This window comes from Pristis pectinata, chromosome 10 (assembly GCF_009764475.1).
Source record: "Pristis pectinata isolate sPriPec2 chromosome 10, sPriPec2.1.pri, whole genome shotgun sequence".
NCBI classification, from domain to species: domain Eukaryota; kingdom Metazoa; phylum Chordata; class Chondrichthyes; order Rhinopristiformes; family Pristidae; genus Pristis; species Pristis pectinata.
In genome coordinates, this window is record NC_067414.1 from 65,738,150 (window position 1) to 65,758,538 (window position 20,389).

At 39.7% G+C, this 20,389-nt stretch overlaps 1 protein-coding gene across 1 annotated transcript in view; it reads left to right on the forward strand.

Moving 5' to 3' along the window:
• The window catches only part of LOC127575449 (kelch-like protein 29), a 350,653-nt gene that overhangs the window by 266,448 nt on the left and 63,816 nt on the right, over nucleotides 1-20,389 (forward strand). The window contains 3 exon segments of the mRNA XM_052025333.1: nucleotides 2,636-2,895; nucleotides 12,321-12,519; nucleotides 17,457-17,639. Of these exon segments, the coding sequence (XP_051881293.1) occupies nucleotides 2,636-2,895; nucleotides 12,321-12,519; nucleotides 17,457-17,639 (642 nt within the window).

Sequence of the window (20,389 nt, forward strand, 5' to 3'; positions counted from 1 at the left end):
GGGTGTGGAGGTGGAATTGTGGTCAACGAGTTCCAAATCTGTCCAATTAGCCTCCACGCTAATATGATATTGACTCCATGGAGTCCAGTAGCAGAACCTGCAACAGTTCAGCTAGAGGTGCTGCTGGTCCTGGGACAATTTAGCATATAGCCAGGTCTTTGCTGAGGCCAATAATCTTTACTGTTTGCAGTACAGTAAGCACCTGCTCTTTAGCCTGCGAGGAAACCTCTTTTTTTTCCCCACATTTTCACCAGGTTGGCTAGTGTTGATACACACCTGAGTTTTTTCTCTTCGGCATCTGGCTGCTTGGTTTACTGTACAGAGGCTGTCCAGGTTACAGAAGACCTGACTTGCAGAAATCAAACTTTATGCAAATTCTCCCATAATTTTTAAAGAATTTTTCAAGGTATAATAAAATGTTTTCTGGTATTCATTAACAAATGGATACAATATATGTTCCATTTGTTTAATTATGGGTAGTGTTAGTGTGAACAAGGATGATAATCATGGAAATGAAAGAATTATAGGAAGTTTATGCAGATCAATACAATACAGGTAGCTGTAGAAAACAGACATTTCTAATTTACAGAAAAATTGGGTTACAGACAGTTCTCATGAAAGGAACCCTTGCATAACCTGGGACTGCCCGTTTAATTCAATAATCTCATTTGTTCCATGTTAATTTGAATTATTCCAATATGTAACTCATTTAACAGCTTATTAAATCTGTCTGCACATTGTTGGTTATTGTTTCCTAAATATAATGTACAGCTTGAAAATAGGAATACTACCGGACTTATATGGGGCTTGGGCATCCTCAGCATGTTCCAATCTACAAAAATGTGTATTTTGTTAAATACAGCTGATATCATGCACTTTCTGAAACAACTGAGCAGATACTACTGTTGCCAATGTCAACTGCAGACATAATTCTAGTAACCTGTCTTCAGCTAGAAGTGTTACTCTCCTTACAATGTTACTGTGCACAGTGGGTGGGACTATCATGCTTTTATCTGTAGTGTTACTGCTTCTTGATGTGCATTACTGTTATTTTTGTGTTGCCAGAAAACTTCTAGTATCCTCATCCCTTTCTGCACTTGATCTGTAATGTTGTAATCAGCAAAGTCCAAAATATTTTTTAAACACTAACTTTATTGACATCTTGATATGGTTAACTTTCTGCTGATAAGTGACATATATAAAAAAAATATCAGAAATGCTCAGCAGATCAGCCAGAATCTGTGGAGAGAGAATCACAACTAACATTTCAGGTTGATGACCTTTCATCACATTGTAATTTAGGCCCACTTCTATTTGACATAAATTTAAGTGATACATTTATAAGTTTTCTTGCCCTAAAGTTTCATATGAAATGCCAGTCTCCTGCTACAATTAGCATGAGAGCATTTAAAGGCCATTCTTGATGCTTCCTATTAATGTTTCAGAATGGGTTACAATCCCAAACAGTGTGTTATTCAAGGGCTGTTCTTGAGACCACTACGAAAATACAGCACAAGTAAGCTACATATGTTACCCATGAGATATTGTTTTGATTTCAAGCATGCTGGGCTGGATAGCTTCTGGGTGAAAGCCTGCATTTTCCCACAGGAAGAGAAATAATAAACTCAGTACAGAATGAAAAAGGTCTATTGAAGCTTTTGGTCACTGAGTATTAATAGTGCTCTTTCATTTCATCTCACATGCTTGAATAACTGCGTTTCCGAATAATATTCACTTGCTTTCACTTGGGAAAAAATGTTGAATAGTGATTAAATCAATTTTTAGTGATCCTGTATATATGGACCAGCCATCAAAGAAAGATCAGTGATACTTAAACAGCAATGCTAATAGCGACCAAGGGTAAATGAAAGACATGCTAAAGGTATCCACAAGGCTTCATGTGTGCCACCAGTGCATGCAAAAACAAGTTTTATTTCCAATTTCAAATATGTAACTCTTCAGTTGAGAATTCACTTACCAAAATAATCCCATCCAAAGCATACTTAACTGTCATCATCTAAATTTGAGAGTAATGTTAAAATTCAGTCACATGGGTAAAAATTGCCAAACGTATTCTGCAGGAGTAGTTAATAATAAGTATAACATTCAGGTTATTCTCATAATGGTTATTCTAACAATATTGCAACACCACCTCATGACATGGTATTTTGTGGCAGAATTATCATCCCTCCTTAAGAGATCTTCTTATTTACTAGAAAAGTTCTCTTCAATGTATTCCCAAATTATTACTCGGTTTTTGTATGGAAGACTTTGAAACAAATTTGATGCAAAGAACAGATTGTGAGTGTTCTTATTCTGAATAATCATTTTTTTTGTTTGGTAATTATTCCCTAGTACCAATATAAAGCAGTTCAAAATAAGTAGCATACTCAGCCCATATTATAATGTATTCAGCATGAGTGGAGCATAATATAACACTGTGTGTGTATGTGTCTTTATCAAAACTTCCTTAATGCTACTTAAGATGTGTCTGAAACAGTTCCAGTGCCATGGTCTAAATGCCTTAGAAGTGAAATCTTCATGAGTATGAGCTACATGTTCAGTGATATGAATTGTACACATTGGTTAACAGTTAGTTCTCACACCACTTGATATGCATTCATTCTTCTTTCAGAGAAACAGCTGACAGCTAACAACTGCCTAGGAATCCTCGCCATGGCAGAAGCCATGCAGTGTAATGAACTACACAGCATGGCAAAAGCCTATGCACTGCAAAATTTTCCAGAAGTGACAGCCCAAGATGAAGTTCTGAACATCTCAAAGGACGATCTTATTGCTTTTCTTTCTAATGACAGCCTGAACACAAAGGCTGAAGAACTTGTATATGAGGCAGTAATTAAATGGATTAAGAAGGATCCATTGAACCGAACACAGGTACACTTCTTGAACTATGAAAGTGATCAATATTTCTCTATCCTACAGCATTATTTCTTTGCAAAAAGACTAAAATTCTCATTGAATGTACTTTCCATCAACTGGCTTTCCAATATTCAATTTTAAAGATTTCTTTCTTAAATGTTTCCCCATGCTTTCTGAGGCTGGAGTGTAATTTAACCCATCTGCATTGAGTCCAGCAGTGCCCAGCTCAGGTGGATGTCACTTATGTAATCTAAAATAGTACAGGTAGCATATCTGAGCCCAGCAATTATTTCAGCTACAAACAATCTCACCCTCACAAAGATGCTGCCAACCCTGATGTTAGAGGAAACACTGAATGGCAACTAAGGACAGTACTGGGTTGGTTGTAAATCCTTGCGTTGTTCATATCAGCTTGCCTAGCACATATCACTGATTGCGTTGTGATGTTAACAAGCCAATTTCTTGATGGCCGGACTGCCATATGAGGAGAGATTAAGTCAACTACATTTGTATTCATTAGAGTTTAGAAAAATGAGAGAGGATGCAGTTGAAACTTACAAAATTCTGCCCAAGTCAGACAGACAAAAAGTGAGGGAAATGTTTCCCCTGGCTGGGGTGACTAGAAAGAGGCATCATAGTCTCAGGTTCAAAGCAATAGGTTTAATACTGAGATGAGAAGAAACCTCTTCATTCAATGGAAGATGAATCTATGAAATTTTCTGCACCAGAGAGCTGTAGAAGCCAAGATGCTGAATAAACTTAAGGAGAAGATAAATTTCTAGACGTGAGGGATGGAAGGAGAATGGGAATATGATATTAAGATATCCTGGCGGGGAGGTTTGCTAAGGCTACTGGGGGGAGTTTAAACTAGATTTGTTGGGGGGTGGGATCTGAACTGGAGAGACTGGGGAAGAGGTATTTGGCTCTCAAATAGAGAAAGCTAATAGTAGGAACGAGAGGGAGGATAGGGAGGTGATAGAGAAGGGACGTGCTCAGACCAGTTTGACATGTGTCTATTTTAATGCAAGGAGTATAGCGAACAAGATCGATGAGCTTAGAGTTTGGATAAGTACTTGGAGCTACGATGTGGTGGCCATTACAGAGACTTGGATGGCTCAGGGACTGGAATGGTTGCTTCAAGTGCCAGGTTTTAGATGTTTCAGAAAGGACAGGGAGGGAGGCAAAAGAGGTGGGGGAGTGGCACTGTTGATCAGAGATAGTGTCACGGCTGCAGAAAAGGTGGACGTCATGGGAGGACTGTCTACAGAGTCTCTGTGGGTGGAGGTTAGGAACAGGAAAGGGTCAATAACTTTACTGGGTGTTTTTTATAGACCACCCAATAGTAACAGGGATATTGAGGAGCAGATAGGGAAGAAGATCCTAGAAAGGTGTGATAGTAACAGTTGTTGTGATGGGAGATTTTAATTTCCCAAACATCGATTGGCATCTCCAGACAGGGAGGGGTTTGGATGGGGTGGAGTTTGTTAAGTGTGTTCAGGAAGGATTCTTGACACAATATGTAGATAGGCCTACAAGAAGGGACGCTGTGCTTGATTTGGTATTGGGAAATGAACCTGGTCAGGTGTCAGACCTCTCAGTGGGTGAGCATTTTGGTGATAGTGATCATAATTCTATCTCCTTTACGATAGCACTGGAGAGAGGTAGGAACAGACAGACTAGAAAGGTGTTTACTTGGAGTAAAGGGCTCTCAGGCAGGAAATTGGAAGATTAAATTGGGAACATATGTTCTCAGGGAAAAGTACAGAAGGAATGTGGCAAATATTCAGGGGATATTTATGTGGAGTTCTGCATAGGCATGTTCCAATGAGATGGGAGTCACGAGAGGATACAGGAACTGTGGTGTACAAAGGCTATAATAAATCTAGACAAAAGGAAAAGAAAAGCATACAAAAGGTACAGAGAGCAAGTATGTGAAGAGCAAGAGGATAAGATGTGAAAGAATAGGGCCCGTCAAGTGCAGCAGTGGGAAAGTGTGTATGGATCCAGAAGAAATAGCGGAGGTGTTTATTGAATACTTTACATCAGTATTCACTACGGAAAAAGATCTGGGGGATTGTAGTGAGGACTTGCAGCAGGCTGAAAAGCTTGAGAATTTAGATATTAGGAAAGAGGAGGTGCTGGAACTTTTGGAAAGCATCAAGTTGGATAAGTTGCTGGGGCCGGAAGAGATGTACCCCAGGCTGCTGTGGGAGGCGAGGGAGGAGATTGCGGAGCCTCTGACGATGATCTTTGCATCATCGATGGAGACGGGAGAGGTTCCAGAAGATTGGAGGGTTGCGGATGTTGTTCCCTTATTCAAGAAAGGGAGTAGAGGTAGCCCAAGAAATTATAGACTGGTGAGTCTTACCTCAGTGGTTGGTAAGCTGATGGAGAAGATCCTGAGAGGCAGGATTTCTGAACATTTGGAGAGGTGTAATATGATTAGGATTAGTCAACATGGCTTTGTCAAGGGTAGGTCCTGCCTTACGAGCCTGATTGAATTTTTTGAAGATGTGACTCAACACATCGATGAAGGGAGAGTAGTAGATGTAGTGTATATGGATTTCAGCAAGGCATTTGATAAGGTACCCCATGCAAGGCTTATTGAGAAAGTAAGGAGGCATGGGATCCAAGGGGACATTGCAATATGGATCCAGAACTAGCTGGCTTACAGAAGGCAAAGAGTGGTTGTTGAAGGGTCGTATTCTGCATGGAGGTCGGTGACCAGTGGTGTACCTCAGGGATCTGTTCTGGGACCCTTACTCTTTGTGATTTTTATAAACGACCTGGATGAGGAAGTGGAGGGATGGGTTAGTAAGTTTGTGGATGACACAAAGGTTGGATGTGTTGTGGATAGTATAGAGGGCTGTCAGAGGTTACAGCGGGACATAGATAGGATGCAAAGTTGGTCTGAGAAGTGGCAGATGCAGTTCAACCCAGAGAAGTGTGAAGTGGTTCATTTTGGTAGGTCAAATATGATGGCAGAATGTAGTATTAATGGTAGGACTCTTGGCAGTGTGGAGGATCAGAGGGATCTTGGGGTCCAAATCCATAGGACGCTCAAAGTGGCTGCGCAGGTTGACTCTGTGGTTAAGAAGGCATATGGTGTATTGTCCTTCATCAATCGGGGAATTGAATTTAGGAGCCGGAAGGTAATGTTGCAACTATATAGGACCCTGGTCAGACCCCACTTGGAGTACTGTGCTCAGTTCTGGTCGCCTCACTACAGGAAGGATGTGGAAGCCATAGAAAGGGTGCAGAGGAGATTTACAAGGATGCTGCCTGGAATACGGAGCGTGCCTTATGAAAGCAGGTTGAGGGAACTCGGCCTTTTGTCCTTGGAGCGATGGAGGATGAGGGGGGACCTGATAGAGGTATATAAGATGATGAGAGGTATTGATCGGGTAGATAGTCAGAGGCTTTTCCCCAGGGCTGAAATGGTGGCCACAAGAGGACATAGGTTTAAGGTGCTGGGGAGTAGATATAGAGGAGATGTCAGGGGTAAGTTTTTTACTCAGAGAGTGGTGAGTGCGTGGAATGGGCTGCCGGCAACGGTGGTGGAGGCAGATACAATAGGGTCTTTCAAGAGACTGTTGGATAGGTACATGGAGATGAGAAAAATAGAGGGCTATGGGTAAGCCTAGTAAATTCTAGGGTAGGGACATGTTCGGCACAACTTTGTGCGCCAAAGGGCCTGAATTGTGCTGTAGGTTTTTCTATGTTTCTAAGATAAATGACCAGCCATGATCATACTGAATGGCAGAGCAGGTTTAAATAGCCTGCTCATACTCCCATTTCCTATGTTTAAATGTTGAAATAATTATGACCATTCTTCTGTTATCTGGACTCTGTGAAGCGTTCCCCAAAGGCCTTTAGATTGTTAACAAACCTGACTGTTGGGTTGATCTTGTTATCCACCAATCTCTGATGTTTTCATCTTCTAATGAGTTCAACTACATAACTTATGAAAATGCAAGTTCTGTCATTCAGTTGTTCAGATTCACAGCTACATCTTACATTGGTTTGTCGAGTTCAACAAGTTTTAGTTTGAAAAGTACATGATTTTTTCTTCTACTCCCCCTTTTGCTATTCCTCTTAATTATTCAGCTTCCATGTCCAGAATGGTAGTAACAGCAAAGATGCTTTCAGCCATAACGTGGTGACTGAAAGTGATCTAGTGAAAATTCCCATTGTTCCTCCATTGTCAGCAGTCAAAATCTTGAAACACTCTGCCTAACAGTAGTGTGGTACTACCTCCATCAAATGGATAGCTGTAATTCAAGAAAGTGGCTCACCACCCGCAAGAGGACAATAGGATGAGCATTAGCTCTTGCCTTGCCACAACTCCCACATTCCATGTATGTTTTGTTTTAAAAAAAAATTTACAAATATAACTAATTTGCCTATATTGTCTTGTTCGCTTATCTTTGTCATTTTTCATAAAACATACAGCTCTTCTGTTTATCCAAAATATTTTTAACCGGAATTTTGAAATATCATGCCCATAGTTTCTGGCTTTGCAAATTGCCAGATCCTAATGATTTTGTGCTAAGTTATCTTAACGGCTTCTCCAGGCATTGCACTAAGCAAAGTATGGATATGTTACATCTGTGCTTAATACAAGTCCTCTAATATAAAAGATACTCCACCGAGGTTCTTCCCCTTAATATACAGTCTTGTATTTTGCAGAATAGGTAATTGATTATTTACTAAAAATGTCTTAACCTACAAAAACTTTGTGGGGCAGTTTCTCATCACTTTTTATAGAACAGAGTAAATTTGGAAAAACACTAGTTTCAATAAATTTAGATGGTCTTTTGAAGTATTAAATGCAGTTTAGTGAACTAAATAATTAGTTAGAAAGGACACGTTGAACCATTGCCGTGCATCTTAAATAAGAGAAATACAGTGCACAGATTAATACTGTATATATTAGACTGACATATAATTAATGCAGTTACTCATTTTAGATTTTATACACATTGGGTCAAAAGCTGCAGTGGACATGCAGTACCAGCACCTTCTAGATTTCCATGCCTGCACACTACAGAGCGGAAGTACAGAACACACTCGAGATCAGATTCCAGACAATCTGATGCCCCACTACATCCCTGGACATGGTACTAAACCCAGGGATGTTCTCTAACTTACAGAGCTGAGAGATTGGATACAATTTGTGTCTGGCCCCTTAGCTTTAAGTACTGTACCAATAGCTGGTGCAACTCATGTGCTTCCATCCATTTGAAGGGGGTCATCAATCTTCATTATAAAGATAAATGAAGGTAATTGTTCTAAAAAAAAAATTGGTTTAAAATGAATTTTTTTGATTTATTTTTTATCTTAGTTAAATGTTCTTCAATTGTTTCCAAATGATCTGATCAGAGACATCTAGAAACAGTGGAAAGGCCTTCTGACAGTGAGGTTGCAGGATGGTGGGAGTTGCACAACCAGAAAAGGCAAGTAGGACTGCAGGCATCCCAAGCAGAGCAAAGCCAGAGCACAGGCCAGTTGGAGAAAGATCTAGTCCATTACAACTGTTGTGTCCTCTTGCTTGTCAACAGACAGTTTTTTATTTCAATTTTTTCATCAACAATCCACCCATTTCTCTCCTCACAGGTGCATTTGTAATAGTCTCTGGTACTTGCAGGTCGAATATGGTGCACTATGTTTCGGACATTTGAACCTTTGTCACACTTTTCAGTCACAGAAGCCTATAACTTGCTTACTAAACGATGAATGAGTTTTCATACTCAGGCCACTGCACCAGTTTGGTTCCAGGTTTACTTTAGCTTTTTGATGAAATTATCAACTTTGAAGTTCAGTGCTATTATTAATGTAAACTGAATTACTCGCAATATGCATTCTCCTGTGCAGAAGCAATTTTCTTAAACAACCAAGGCTCTGTTTGCTGTCCCTATTCACTGCATTCCCATTCCCATTCCTACCCCCTTCACCTCCAAATTCAGGAACACAGCTTCCTCTCTCATCCTTTGGATTCCTTCATGCTTTTCCCACTTACCATAAGTGTCCATTTTCACATCTACACCTTTCCCCTGTTTCTGCTGTTCCCTGCCAGTCTTGTTCTATTCCTTCCACCATTCTCTTCCTCCTCTCCTTCCATGCACATACCACCATTCCAGTTACTTTCTGCTAACCATGCATGACCTGAAGACTAAATTTGTTCTTAATTCTCCCATGTGCAACTGTAAGAGAATAATTCATCAGAATATAATTGCTCAGATTTTATCACTTATTTATCAAACTCTTGCTAGTGCCATGTAGAGTGCACACTGAAATGCAATGTAGGTTAGTGAAATTGAATATTCAGATAGTTAATCGAAGCTAATACGATGTTAAACTATTTGTTGGTTATGTGGTTATTGATCGATGTACAGATATACATATTGAAATGCGTGCACATAGCTTGGCTGAAAATCGAAATCTGAGACAGAGCAACAAGTAACTCAATAATGTGAACTAATTTTCTCATCAAATTTTTAACTCATTTGCTCAGTAGTTGTAGGGTTGAAATGAATGGTTCATTGCAGTGATGCACTTCGTACATTCTTAAAAAGAATGATGAATGAAATTCTGCTCTTTAAGACTTGAGCAACCCCAAGTAATTTTCAAAGTGCAGGTATAAGTAGCCATTTTCACATTACAAAACTATAATGGTCTCAATATAGACTTCTTATATCCAGTAATTCTCAATTCAAGTATACAGCTGATTGCCATTAATGAGTAATTAAGAGGAATTTATTTTACACATATTGTTGCAATAATGTGTTGTGGCTAAATTTGAACACAGCTAGGTAAAACAGCTCCTTTCAGTAAGAGTAGGTAATTGTGTCAAAAATGCTTATGGAACAGTGTGAAGCCATTCAGCCTACTGCGGTTCTTTGACAAAGAAATTCAAACTAATCCCACTGTCCAGCTCTCAGCTCATAAATTTTCATCTTTCTCTCCTTTAAAAGTTTAACCCCTATCTTTCCCATGGAGGGTGAAATGGACTCTCCCTCAACCACCACTTGTGACCAGATGCTCCATCCTCCGATGAACTTCAAAGTAAAGAAATTTCTCCTAACTTCCTAAACTAACCGCTCCTTCTCAGTCATTGAAAATCAAAAAAAGAACTTCAGGTGCTGCAAATCTGAAATAAAAACAGAAAATGACAAAAACACTTTGCCGGTCAGACAGCATCTCTGGAAATAGAAATAAACCCTCCTTAAATCCTTCTATTTCCATTGCTAGAAATTTTACTAATTTCATGACATTAATTAACCTTCTCTGTTGCAGTGGAAATACTCTTGGTATCATGTCTCTTTTTAAAACATGTTCTTTGTGTGTGGATGATGTGGAAAAGGCTGCTTTTAATGTGCATCCTGAGCTGCCCTTGAACAACTGAAGGCTTTGTAGTAATGGTGTTCCTGCAATAGGGCTGGGTGAGGAATTCAGGCGCTGGTGCCTGGACTGTCATTCAATTAGATCATGGATGAACTACACCTTACCTCCCATTGTCTGCCTTGATCCATAGCCTTTAACAGCCTGCTTTTAAATTTTCTGTTGACCAAAATTCAACAGCGTTCTTGTGAACCGTATTTTAGATTTCCAATGCCCATTATGTGAAGAAGTGCTTCTTGACATCATTCCTGTGTGGCCAAGCATAAACCTTAAGTCCCCTTGTTCTGGACACTCCCATGAGGGGGAATAGTTACTCTCTGATCCAGAAAGAATGGGAATGGAAGGGCCTTGCAATGCTATGGAAATGTGATACCAAACTTAAATCAAGGTTAATTGTACCACCAATGGTGAATACAGCTTAGTTCAGTTTGAGGTAGTTGACAGAGAGATGGAGCTAGTGGGTAAGGACTGGAATTTGTGATGAGGAGAGATGACAGTAGCTTCTGCAGTGTTTAATTCTTCAGCGTTTAATTGAATACAAATTCTTATCTAATACTAAGTGCCAAACACACAGTCATACAGTTTAGAGAGAATAGTGGTGTTAAGATAATGATATAATAGAGCTGAGTGTTATCAAAGAGTATGGAAATTGACCCTGTGGTTTTTGGATGATTTTGGCAAAGGGCAGCACAACGGGAGGAATGCCAAACATAGATCCTTGGGGAACATTAGGTCACAGTGAAAGAGGGAAGAGAGGTCATTACAAGTTAGCTGGGCAATGGTAAGAAAGCATTGGAAGACAGAGATGGTCAATTGCTTTAAATGCTGTAAACAGGTCAAGGTGCCTGTGAATGCAGAGGTTACTTTTTTTAAACAACCTCTTATGATGTCCTTGTGATTTTGGTGACAGCCTTTTCAATACTGTAGCAAGAGCAGATTGGGGATATTCAAACTTAGAATTCGGGGGTAGATTTTTGCTTATTTGCAGTGCGAGCATATTGCATGTTGAAGGACTTTAGAGTGGAAAGGGAAACCAAAGATGATATTTCTTATATGATATGATAATTTTCCATGATGGATAAATCAAAGGATAAAATTTGTGAATTTAAGGGAAAGGGAGTAACAACCGAGGGCAGTAAACTGCTAACACAGCAGGTAAGAAAGGAAATTGGGTAGTCAACCCTTTGATGGGAATAGGATTGAAAAAGCTGGTTGAAGGACTCATGGATTGAATGAGCTCAGTTGCACGAGGGGAGGGAGATAGGCAAGAAACTAGATAGTGATGGGAATTCAGAGGAAAGACATGGCGGACCTTAGAAAAGGATTGGCCAGTGGGCTTGGGGAAGCATGGAAGTAACAGCTGATTAATTATTTTGGTCATGGTGACAAAAGAAGTCCCGGCTACATCAATATTTTGTTGGACTGAAGTTGGAAAAGACAAGGAAGAGGACTGGACAGGGAAAATAGTTTTGAATAGAGAAAAGAATCTGGGAGGTATCTTTGCATTCTAGAGAGTCCTAACATGGGGCACTTTTGACAAACGAGCAGGGCATGACAGTGTCCTATGTAGTCCAGCCAGATTTAGCAGTGAGTGCTATTGTACAGAATATGCATTCAAGTCTGGGTCCTTTTTGATTTGAGAGAGAGGAATTAGGTGTATCATCAGAGGAAGCAACTTGGTTACAACATCTTCCTTGTATCTGTTCCAATCCTGGGATTACTTGGCAATATCTATACTTTAAAATCTCTTCAGATTTAATGTCCATTCTAAATTGTGTCTGTCATTTATTTGTAATTCTTCACTTCTTTGAGCTATTGTATTTGCATGTGTCCCATTGAGTTTAACTTTGTGCTGCCACACAAATAATATAATTGAAGTTGGCTGATATTTTCAAAACATTGCATCCTCACTGTTTATCTATGTCCCTTGTGTTTAATTTCTTTACAATATTAGACTTGAGCAAAAGGTTGCATGCATGTTTTGTTATTATTTCCTTCAATGACATATGCATGGATAATAGGAAGTACTTTCTTTTCAGCATGTGTCAGAGCTGTTGGCTGTGGTCCGCCTGCCCTTTATTCATCCAAGCTATCTGCTGAACGTTGTTGACAATGAAGAATTGATAAAGTCCTCGGAGGCTTGCCGAGACTTGGTAAATGAAGCAAAACGCTATCACATGTTGCCACATGCACGGCAGGAAATGCAGACACCTCGAACACGGCCAAGGCTATCTGCAGGTAGGGCTTTATATGGTGAGGGTATCTGCATCATTCTTTACACTGTAAATGAACTGCAATAGAGTTTTAAATGGTGGCAAATACACATGGTGTGGAGGATAATCTTTGGAATAAAAGGTACTTGGAAGGTAATTAAACTGCATAACTCTTTTGTAACATTTATTGGTAGACCCAAATATTCCTGCTTTCAGTCAGATCCCATTCTCAGTAAATTACTGATTGTTATTTACAGAAATTATTACTTAACAATGGGCAATCTTATTTAAACTAGTATCACTGCTGCAGATACAAAACTCACCAACACACAACTCATCTAAAGGCAAAGGCACCTCCAGCAGATTAGCATTCATCAGTATTCTGCCATGTCAAATACATGGATGTAACAAAGATAGGACTATTGAATGAACTCTGTGTGAGAGACATCAAGATCCATCATCCAAGTACCTTGATAGCATAGTAACTGAGTTGGTTAAAATCCTGGAGATTACAGTTTACCAATGGTAGTAAGAGAATCAACACAAAGAAAATTATACTTGACCTAGTTAACCCACCTGCTCTAAATGCAATCGAGGAAGACCACATTGGGCAGATGATCACCACACAGATAAAATTCTGTCTTTATATCAAAGACACCCTCCATTGTGTGGGCTGCTATTGAACTAAATGGAACAAATAAAAACAGATTGGAAAGTTTAACATCTACCATAGGACACCAGCATTGGCAGAATTGCGGTCATTCCCCATCTCTAACCTCATCATCTGTATCTAAAGGTGCAACAAAGGACTGAATGCATACTAAATAGCGAAAGCAGTATACTATAGACATCATAGAATTTTACTTGCATCACATCAAAGCTCTTCAGTCTTTACATGTTCTCTCATGAATGATGATGGGCCATTAAACAAGCAATGGAAGGGGGTGGCTGCAAGGACTTGAATACAAAGGATAAGGCTGAAGTGTGCAATGTTCAGGACTGGCTGAAGACTGCCAATTAACATTTGTTCCACGTGTTTGGCAGTGGCCATCCCCAAAAACGGAACCTGGTCAGCTGCCCTTGACATTCAACAGAATTATCATTAGCAGGTTCCCCATTATCACCATTGACCAGAAAGTCAAACTGGACTAGCAACCTAAGAGCAGACCAAGGGACTTGTCATTCTTCAACGTGACTCTACTGCTGGTTCTTTAAACCTTTCATCCCATCTGCAGGGCACTTCAGGAGTCTTATGAAATGATCTACATTTTCCCAGAGAGTGGTGCTCCAACAACACTGTTCCGGGACAAAGCAGGCCAGTTGTTTGACATGCTATTAACTATCCTCAACATTCTTTCATTTCCCCCATCCTAAAAATTTAAACAACCATTGGTATACAAGCTGCAATGCAGCAACCCCCTCAAGCTGCTTCAAGAACACCTCTCAAACCTGCAACCTTTACCACAAGGGCAGCAAAAACACCACTGCTTACAAATCATGTATCATTTTGTTTAGAAAGATGATTGGTAGGTAAAAATACTGTACCTGCTTAGCAATATTATGGGAGTACTTTCTATGCAGAACTGCAGTGTTTCAATATGGTGGCTGAATACCACCACCTTTGCGAATATTAGGAAGGGACAAAAGTTCTGACCTTACCAACGATCCCCACACCCTCCAAAAAATTGCAGATAAACCTCACTGGGTGTGTGAGCAGTACTTATATAGATGTAAACATCAAGTGTTCTGCATCAGGTTAAGTGCAAAATGTATTTTAACATTTTCTGAAGCTGTAATTACCCTTGCCAGCAACATGAGTAGCATTAGGGGCTGAAGCACAGTGGGCATCTGGTCTTGGCAAGAGGTTTTTACTTTAAATGCATTCTGCCATAGAATGGATACTGTGGGGATGGAAGGAAATGGGACCTCTGCATACCAAATTAAAAGACATGTATACCGTAGAGTATACATTATAATTAAATAACCACTGCCAGGCGGATGAAAATAAGCAGGTTAATTTACCCATTCAAAGCTCAACATTTTCATGACTTCTCCGATATTTAGCTACAAGTAGCACATAAAGTAGGTACGTGTCTTAAGAATGTATGCAAATCTTGACCCTTTAGTGGTGGGTAATCCTGATGGAATTTTAACCTGAGCTGAAACAGCAAAGCTTCCAGTTCTCTCGCCGCAAGGTGAAGAAGGTAGAAACCTGTTGGGAGAACAGTGAGATCTTCAGGCAACATTAGCAAAGTTCCTCTTCCCCAAAATACTCAATGTGAAACTGGCCCTCACCCAAAACCCTCTGTGCTGTTGCAGATCTTTGTGCAATCCTAGCCCTAAAGAGTAGGCTGTCAGATTTTTGGAATTGTAGCTTGGCAACCAACAGCACAGAGACCCCAGAAGCAAACATGATTTGCCTCTGAATCTACTTTCAAGATCATTGTTCCTCTGTGGAAAACAATTCTACAAATACCTAAGAAAGCTCCAAATTGTCACAGCTGTGTTTGTGTAGTAGAAAGTCTTAAATGTGCAATAGAATAGCACCGACATGTTTCAGAAACTTGCTTTCATTGTAATCAGTGGGCTAAATTTCAGAGGCTGATTATATTATCCATTTATAGAATTGTACCAAAGGTAAGCTCCTACTCTCATCTATTTGTAGTTGTTGCGGGGTGGTTGGGTTACATGCTTTCCCCTCCATTCCTGAAACCATCTTCTGCCTGCAGCAGTTTAGGATTGCACAACTCTAGAGCCTACCTCAAGCAACTGGCAATTATGTATGATGATCATTGACAGTAGTGCAGACTTTTCCACCATGGGAGACAGAGAACACCCCTCCCTCGGCCAACATTCCCCCCTCGCCTATCATCTACGTATGGCAGGTATTGTTCAGACAGTAGCCAGATATTAGATCAGTGGCTGATTTCACTTTCATATCTTCTTATCATAGGGATGGGTAAATCTAGTTGGTATATCCTATTGTCAACCAGTTGTGCACGTGGGGTGAAATTTTCCAATAGTTACTGAATAAACCAGCTCAGATATTGGGAGGACCCCCCCCACACACACACACGTTTCTTTCTTTTGTTCTGGTCTCTGTGCTAATGTATATCATAACTGCTGAAATAAAACCATCAAAATAGCAATTTAAATAAGGTATAAACTCTGACAATCAAATTACCTCTTAAGATATTCTGACACCTCTCTTTAATTTCTTCAGTTCTTCAATTTCTATTTATGTATCATGTAATAAAACAGTCTGTACTCTAGCCTGCTATCTTACCTCAATTAATATGATATTTATGTTCTTGAAGTTAAATTAACAAAGCCAGGCCTTTAAGTGCTTTCTGAATGGTGCAGATTCAATGTTGAACTAAGAAAAATGTGATAGAAAAGAGGAGAAATTTTTTTAAGAATCCACACAGCCAGTTGAAAGAAAAAACAATACTATTTAACCAGCAGGGTGAAATATTCTAGCTTTGATTGCTATTTTATACTGATATCATCCGTAGAATTGCTGCAATTAGGTTGAGGCACCCTGGAGTAAAGAGTTCTCAGATTAAGTAAACGTGATGTGGGAAGTGACAATAAGGTCCCTCCCACTTGGTTAGCGGCCTGTCAGGAGTTTCCACTAAACTTGTACATAAACCATAGCACCTGAAAAAGATACCAAAAGTTTCTGTTGGAAAGATTTCTTCTTGGGCAGCCCTTCAGGATCAAGGATGGCTTGTTTCCACTCCATTTCAGTAGGTCTAAGATAACTGATGAGGCCAGTAGGGATAAGAGGTGCCTGATGGTGTGGGCAGGTAGTCTGTGAGATGATCTGCTTCTGCCACTTAGGCAAGGCTTCCCAAGGTCTGCTTCCGAGGTTCTCAATGCCATGCTGAATGTTCCTTCTCCACATTGAGCAGTCATGGGCCAGGGATTGCCAAGAGTTGGTGGGGATGTTGTATTTTTCAGAGAGGCTTTGAGCACATCTTCAAATTTAATCTGCTCTCCCCCTGGTAATCTTATCTCATGACAGAGGTCAGAATAGAGTGTCTGTTTTGGGAGTAGGGTGTCAGTCAAATGGGCATGTGATAGAAACTTAAACGAGTGGCTGTTAATGTCTGGTTAAGGAAGAATTAAAGGAAGTGAGGAAATTGGGTGAGAATCTGTGGCAACTGCATTGTGGGTTGCAAACCAAAGGCTTGGATAAACAAAGTGAAAGGTAGGATGCTGCAGGTAGGAGAATAACCAAGTAGCAAAGAAAATGTAAAAGTGAATGAATGGGCAATGAAATGAAAGGTGTTAATTTGCCTCAGAGACATGTTTGCTATATACAGCTGCTGCCACATGCAGTATGTTACCTATTGAACTTCCTCTGTTTTTTGTGGGATCTGAGATGATGAGGCCAGTGAGTGGGTTGGTAAGTTAATTGTCCACTGTAAGTTGCCTCTAGTGTATCAGGGGAGGGAGGATGTTTGGGAGTTGAGGGAAATGTGTGGAGAACAGGTTACGGGAAATGTTGTGTGGTTACAGGAAATGTTGTGTGGTTACAGGATTGTTCTGATGAGCTGGTGTAAATTCAATGCACCAAAATGGCCATCTCCTATGTTGTAAGGAAATATTGAGCTACAAAACAGTTAATGAGTGTAAAAATATAATTTAAAATGTATAGATGAAGTAAAGGCAATATTTAAGTACAAATGCTTCTCCTTGCATAGTATATTTAGGCAAGTGATGATCCATTTAATTTAAATAGATTAACATCTGTCTAAATACAGCACATGGGGGTTCAAATCCAGTGTACTTGAAGCCTTCAGCTATGGCCTGTGGTAATCAGGAAACATCTCCCAAGGGTGTTTTTTTTCTCCATGAATAAAGGGTTACAACTATGAAAAAGCAATGAAGTTAAGTGCTTATCAAATGGGAATGCTTTGTATTAAATCCATCGTTTTTTCTGTATTGCCTTTTAAGGTGTGGCTGAAGTAATTGTCCTGGTAGGTGGTCGTCAGATGATTGGAATGAGCCAACGAGATCTCACAGCTGTCAACTGCTTTAACCCACAGAACAACAAGTGGTACCCATTAGCCAGTCTACCATTCTATGACAGAGAGTTTTTCAGTGTTGTCAGTGCAGGAGACAACATCTACTTATCAGGTAAATGTGGTCGTACTTTTTCTTTTTATTTCACCCATCTTTTATGCGAATTCCTTCGTCACCATTTAATTAATAACAGTTAAAACTCAGCAAAATTCAGCAGGTCAGACAGCATCTGTGGAGAGTAAAAGAATGGATGTTCCAGGTTAATGACCTTTTGTCAGAACAACAATGAGCAAGTCTGCCCAAAACATCATAAGTATGGACTATTCAGATCAAAAACCTTCAAGTGTATCCTCTAAATAAGAGAAAAGCTGAAAATTATCCTGCCAGAAATTTTTGTGGCATTATTAGCAAAAATGGTTATTGCAATAAATGGTTTAATAATTCAAAAGGTACTTGGAGAAACAGATCCATGCAAAATTTCTCCACAGTACCAAGGTTAAAAGATCAGGAATTGGAATTGTGAAACCATGACTCCTTTCAAAATGTGAGTTAGCCCAAAGATTACACCTGATATTTTAAAAACTGCAAAACTGGGTACAAAAACAAGGATGTCTTCTTGTTGCTTTGGAAGACCTTGGTAAAACTCCATCTGTGTTGAATTTTGGTCTCCTGATTTGAGGAAGGATGTTCTTGCCATTAGAGGGGGTACACCAAAAGTTTACTACACTGATTTCTTGGATGGTGCACTGGTGTATAAGGAGAGATTAGGTTGGTTATGCTGTATTCATTGTAGTATAGAAGATCAAAAGGGATCTCATAGAAGCCTATAAAATTCTAACAGGAATAGACATGCTAGATACTGAGAAGATGCTAATGATGGCTGGAGGGTCAAAGACCAGGGATCACAGCCTCTTGATGCAGTTTATGCCATTTAGAATGAGATCAAGAGAAATTTCTGCACCCAATCGGTGGTGAACCTTGAAAATTCACTATCAGAGAAGGCAGTGGAGGCCATCATTAAATATATTCAAGAAAGAAGTAGATATATTTCGAAATGCTAAATGATCAGTGGATTTGGGGAGAACAGGTTACTCAAGTGGATGATCAGCCTTGATGGTGTTGAATAGTAGCCAAAGGGCCAAGTGGTTTATCCCTGCTCCTATTTTCTTTATTTCTATGAAAAATTTAAGGAGTTGGGCTACTTCACAGCTTTTTCAAAGAACCGGTGCATCAAATGGACCCCTGTGCTGTAAGATTTTTTGAGAAGTTTATCAGCAGGAGCAGCTCTTGGCTAGAAGTAGGAATGGCATCTTGAAATTTTCAAAAGAAGGGCTTGTAGCCAGATCTTGGGCACCTCATATCAAGCAACTTGAAATATTCCTTAAGTAGCTTCACAGTGCTAATTCTGAACATAACACCACTCCCCGATTTAAGCTTTGCTGGTAGAACTGAGGTCTACAAAATGCCGCACCTTGATTTAAATTTTGCTGATGGTGACTAACATTGCCATCTCTTTTTCTCCACTTCATTTCTCTCCTTACTATTTTTGAAGCTATGTTTCCATACTACTTAAGCTATGGTCCAAGTGCTGGTAAATGGGATTTGTACAGATGGGTACATAATAGCTAGCATGAACATGGTGGGCCGAAGGGCCTGTTTCTGTGTTGTATGATTCTGACTCTGTAAGATATATGAATACTCCACATTTAAACAAAACTCTGATTGTAACTTGATAAGCCTTATATTTACAGAAGTTAAAAGAAGATACATTTTAAAAACCATGAAGTAGAAATTTGATTTTGGTCACATGCAACAAATGAGCAATTTAATATATGTACCTTGGCTTAAATGCAAAGTAGTTCGGGAAGCAAATTTCAACACATATTCTACTTCATTGCACATTTGGTGCTGATGACTAATTTCTGCTCCCATAATTTTATGTAAAATAACAACTGCAAAAGGCCTGATTCTTTAAAATTGTAACCTGGTTTTAGTGGGAACATTGTGTCCACAAGTGGGCTGGTGCAGATGTCTATGTAATAGAAGCAAACCAACCCCAAGAAGTAATTATTTGTTGTGAAGTCCTTTATTTATTTACTTTTAATGTTACAAAATTAATTGCAATACAACTCTTTCAATATTCCATTTTCAGTGTTGTGTTATTCAGACCTCCCAATACAGCTTTGTCACTTAATTTACACAGAAATACTCTTTTGAAACTGAAGATAAAAGACATGTGAAATCAGAATTTGGCAGAGCTGAGTGACTATCTTTCTCTAGCCTTAGCTTGGCATTAGATTTCTGTTAAATAAAATGCAACCTTCATGAATCCCATCAGGGAAAGAGATCCCTGCTACCCTTTCCCTGTCTGCTGTACATGGCTTCAATCTGGTATAAGCACGTAAGGAATGGAAACGGGAATAAGCCTTTCAGCCCCTCATGATTGATTCATTTGTTCTCAGGCCTACAACGAATAGAAACGTGTTTTGTCAGTGTTGTCCACATCTAAAGAACCACAAATAAAATACCCAAACATACAATTATCTTTAGAATCATAGAGTACTACAGCACAGAAAGAGGCCCTTTGGCCCATCCAGTCCACTCCGACCTGATATTCTGCCTAGTCCCATCTACCTGCACCCTCCAATCCCCTCCCATCCATGTACCATTCCAAACCTCTCTTAAATGTTGCAATTGAACCTGCATTTAGCATTTCCACTAGCGGCTCATTCCACACTCACACCACCCTCTGTGAAGAAGTTCCCCCTAAGATTCCCCTTATATATTTCACCTTTCACCCTAAACCTATGATCTCTAGTTCTAGTCTCACCCAGCCTTAGGGGAAAAAGCCTGCATGCATTCAC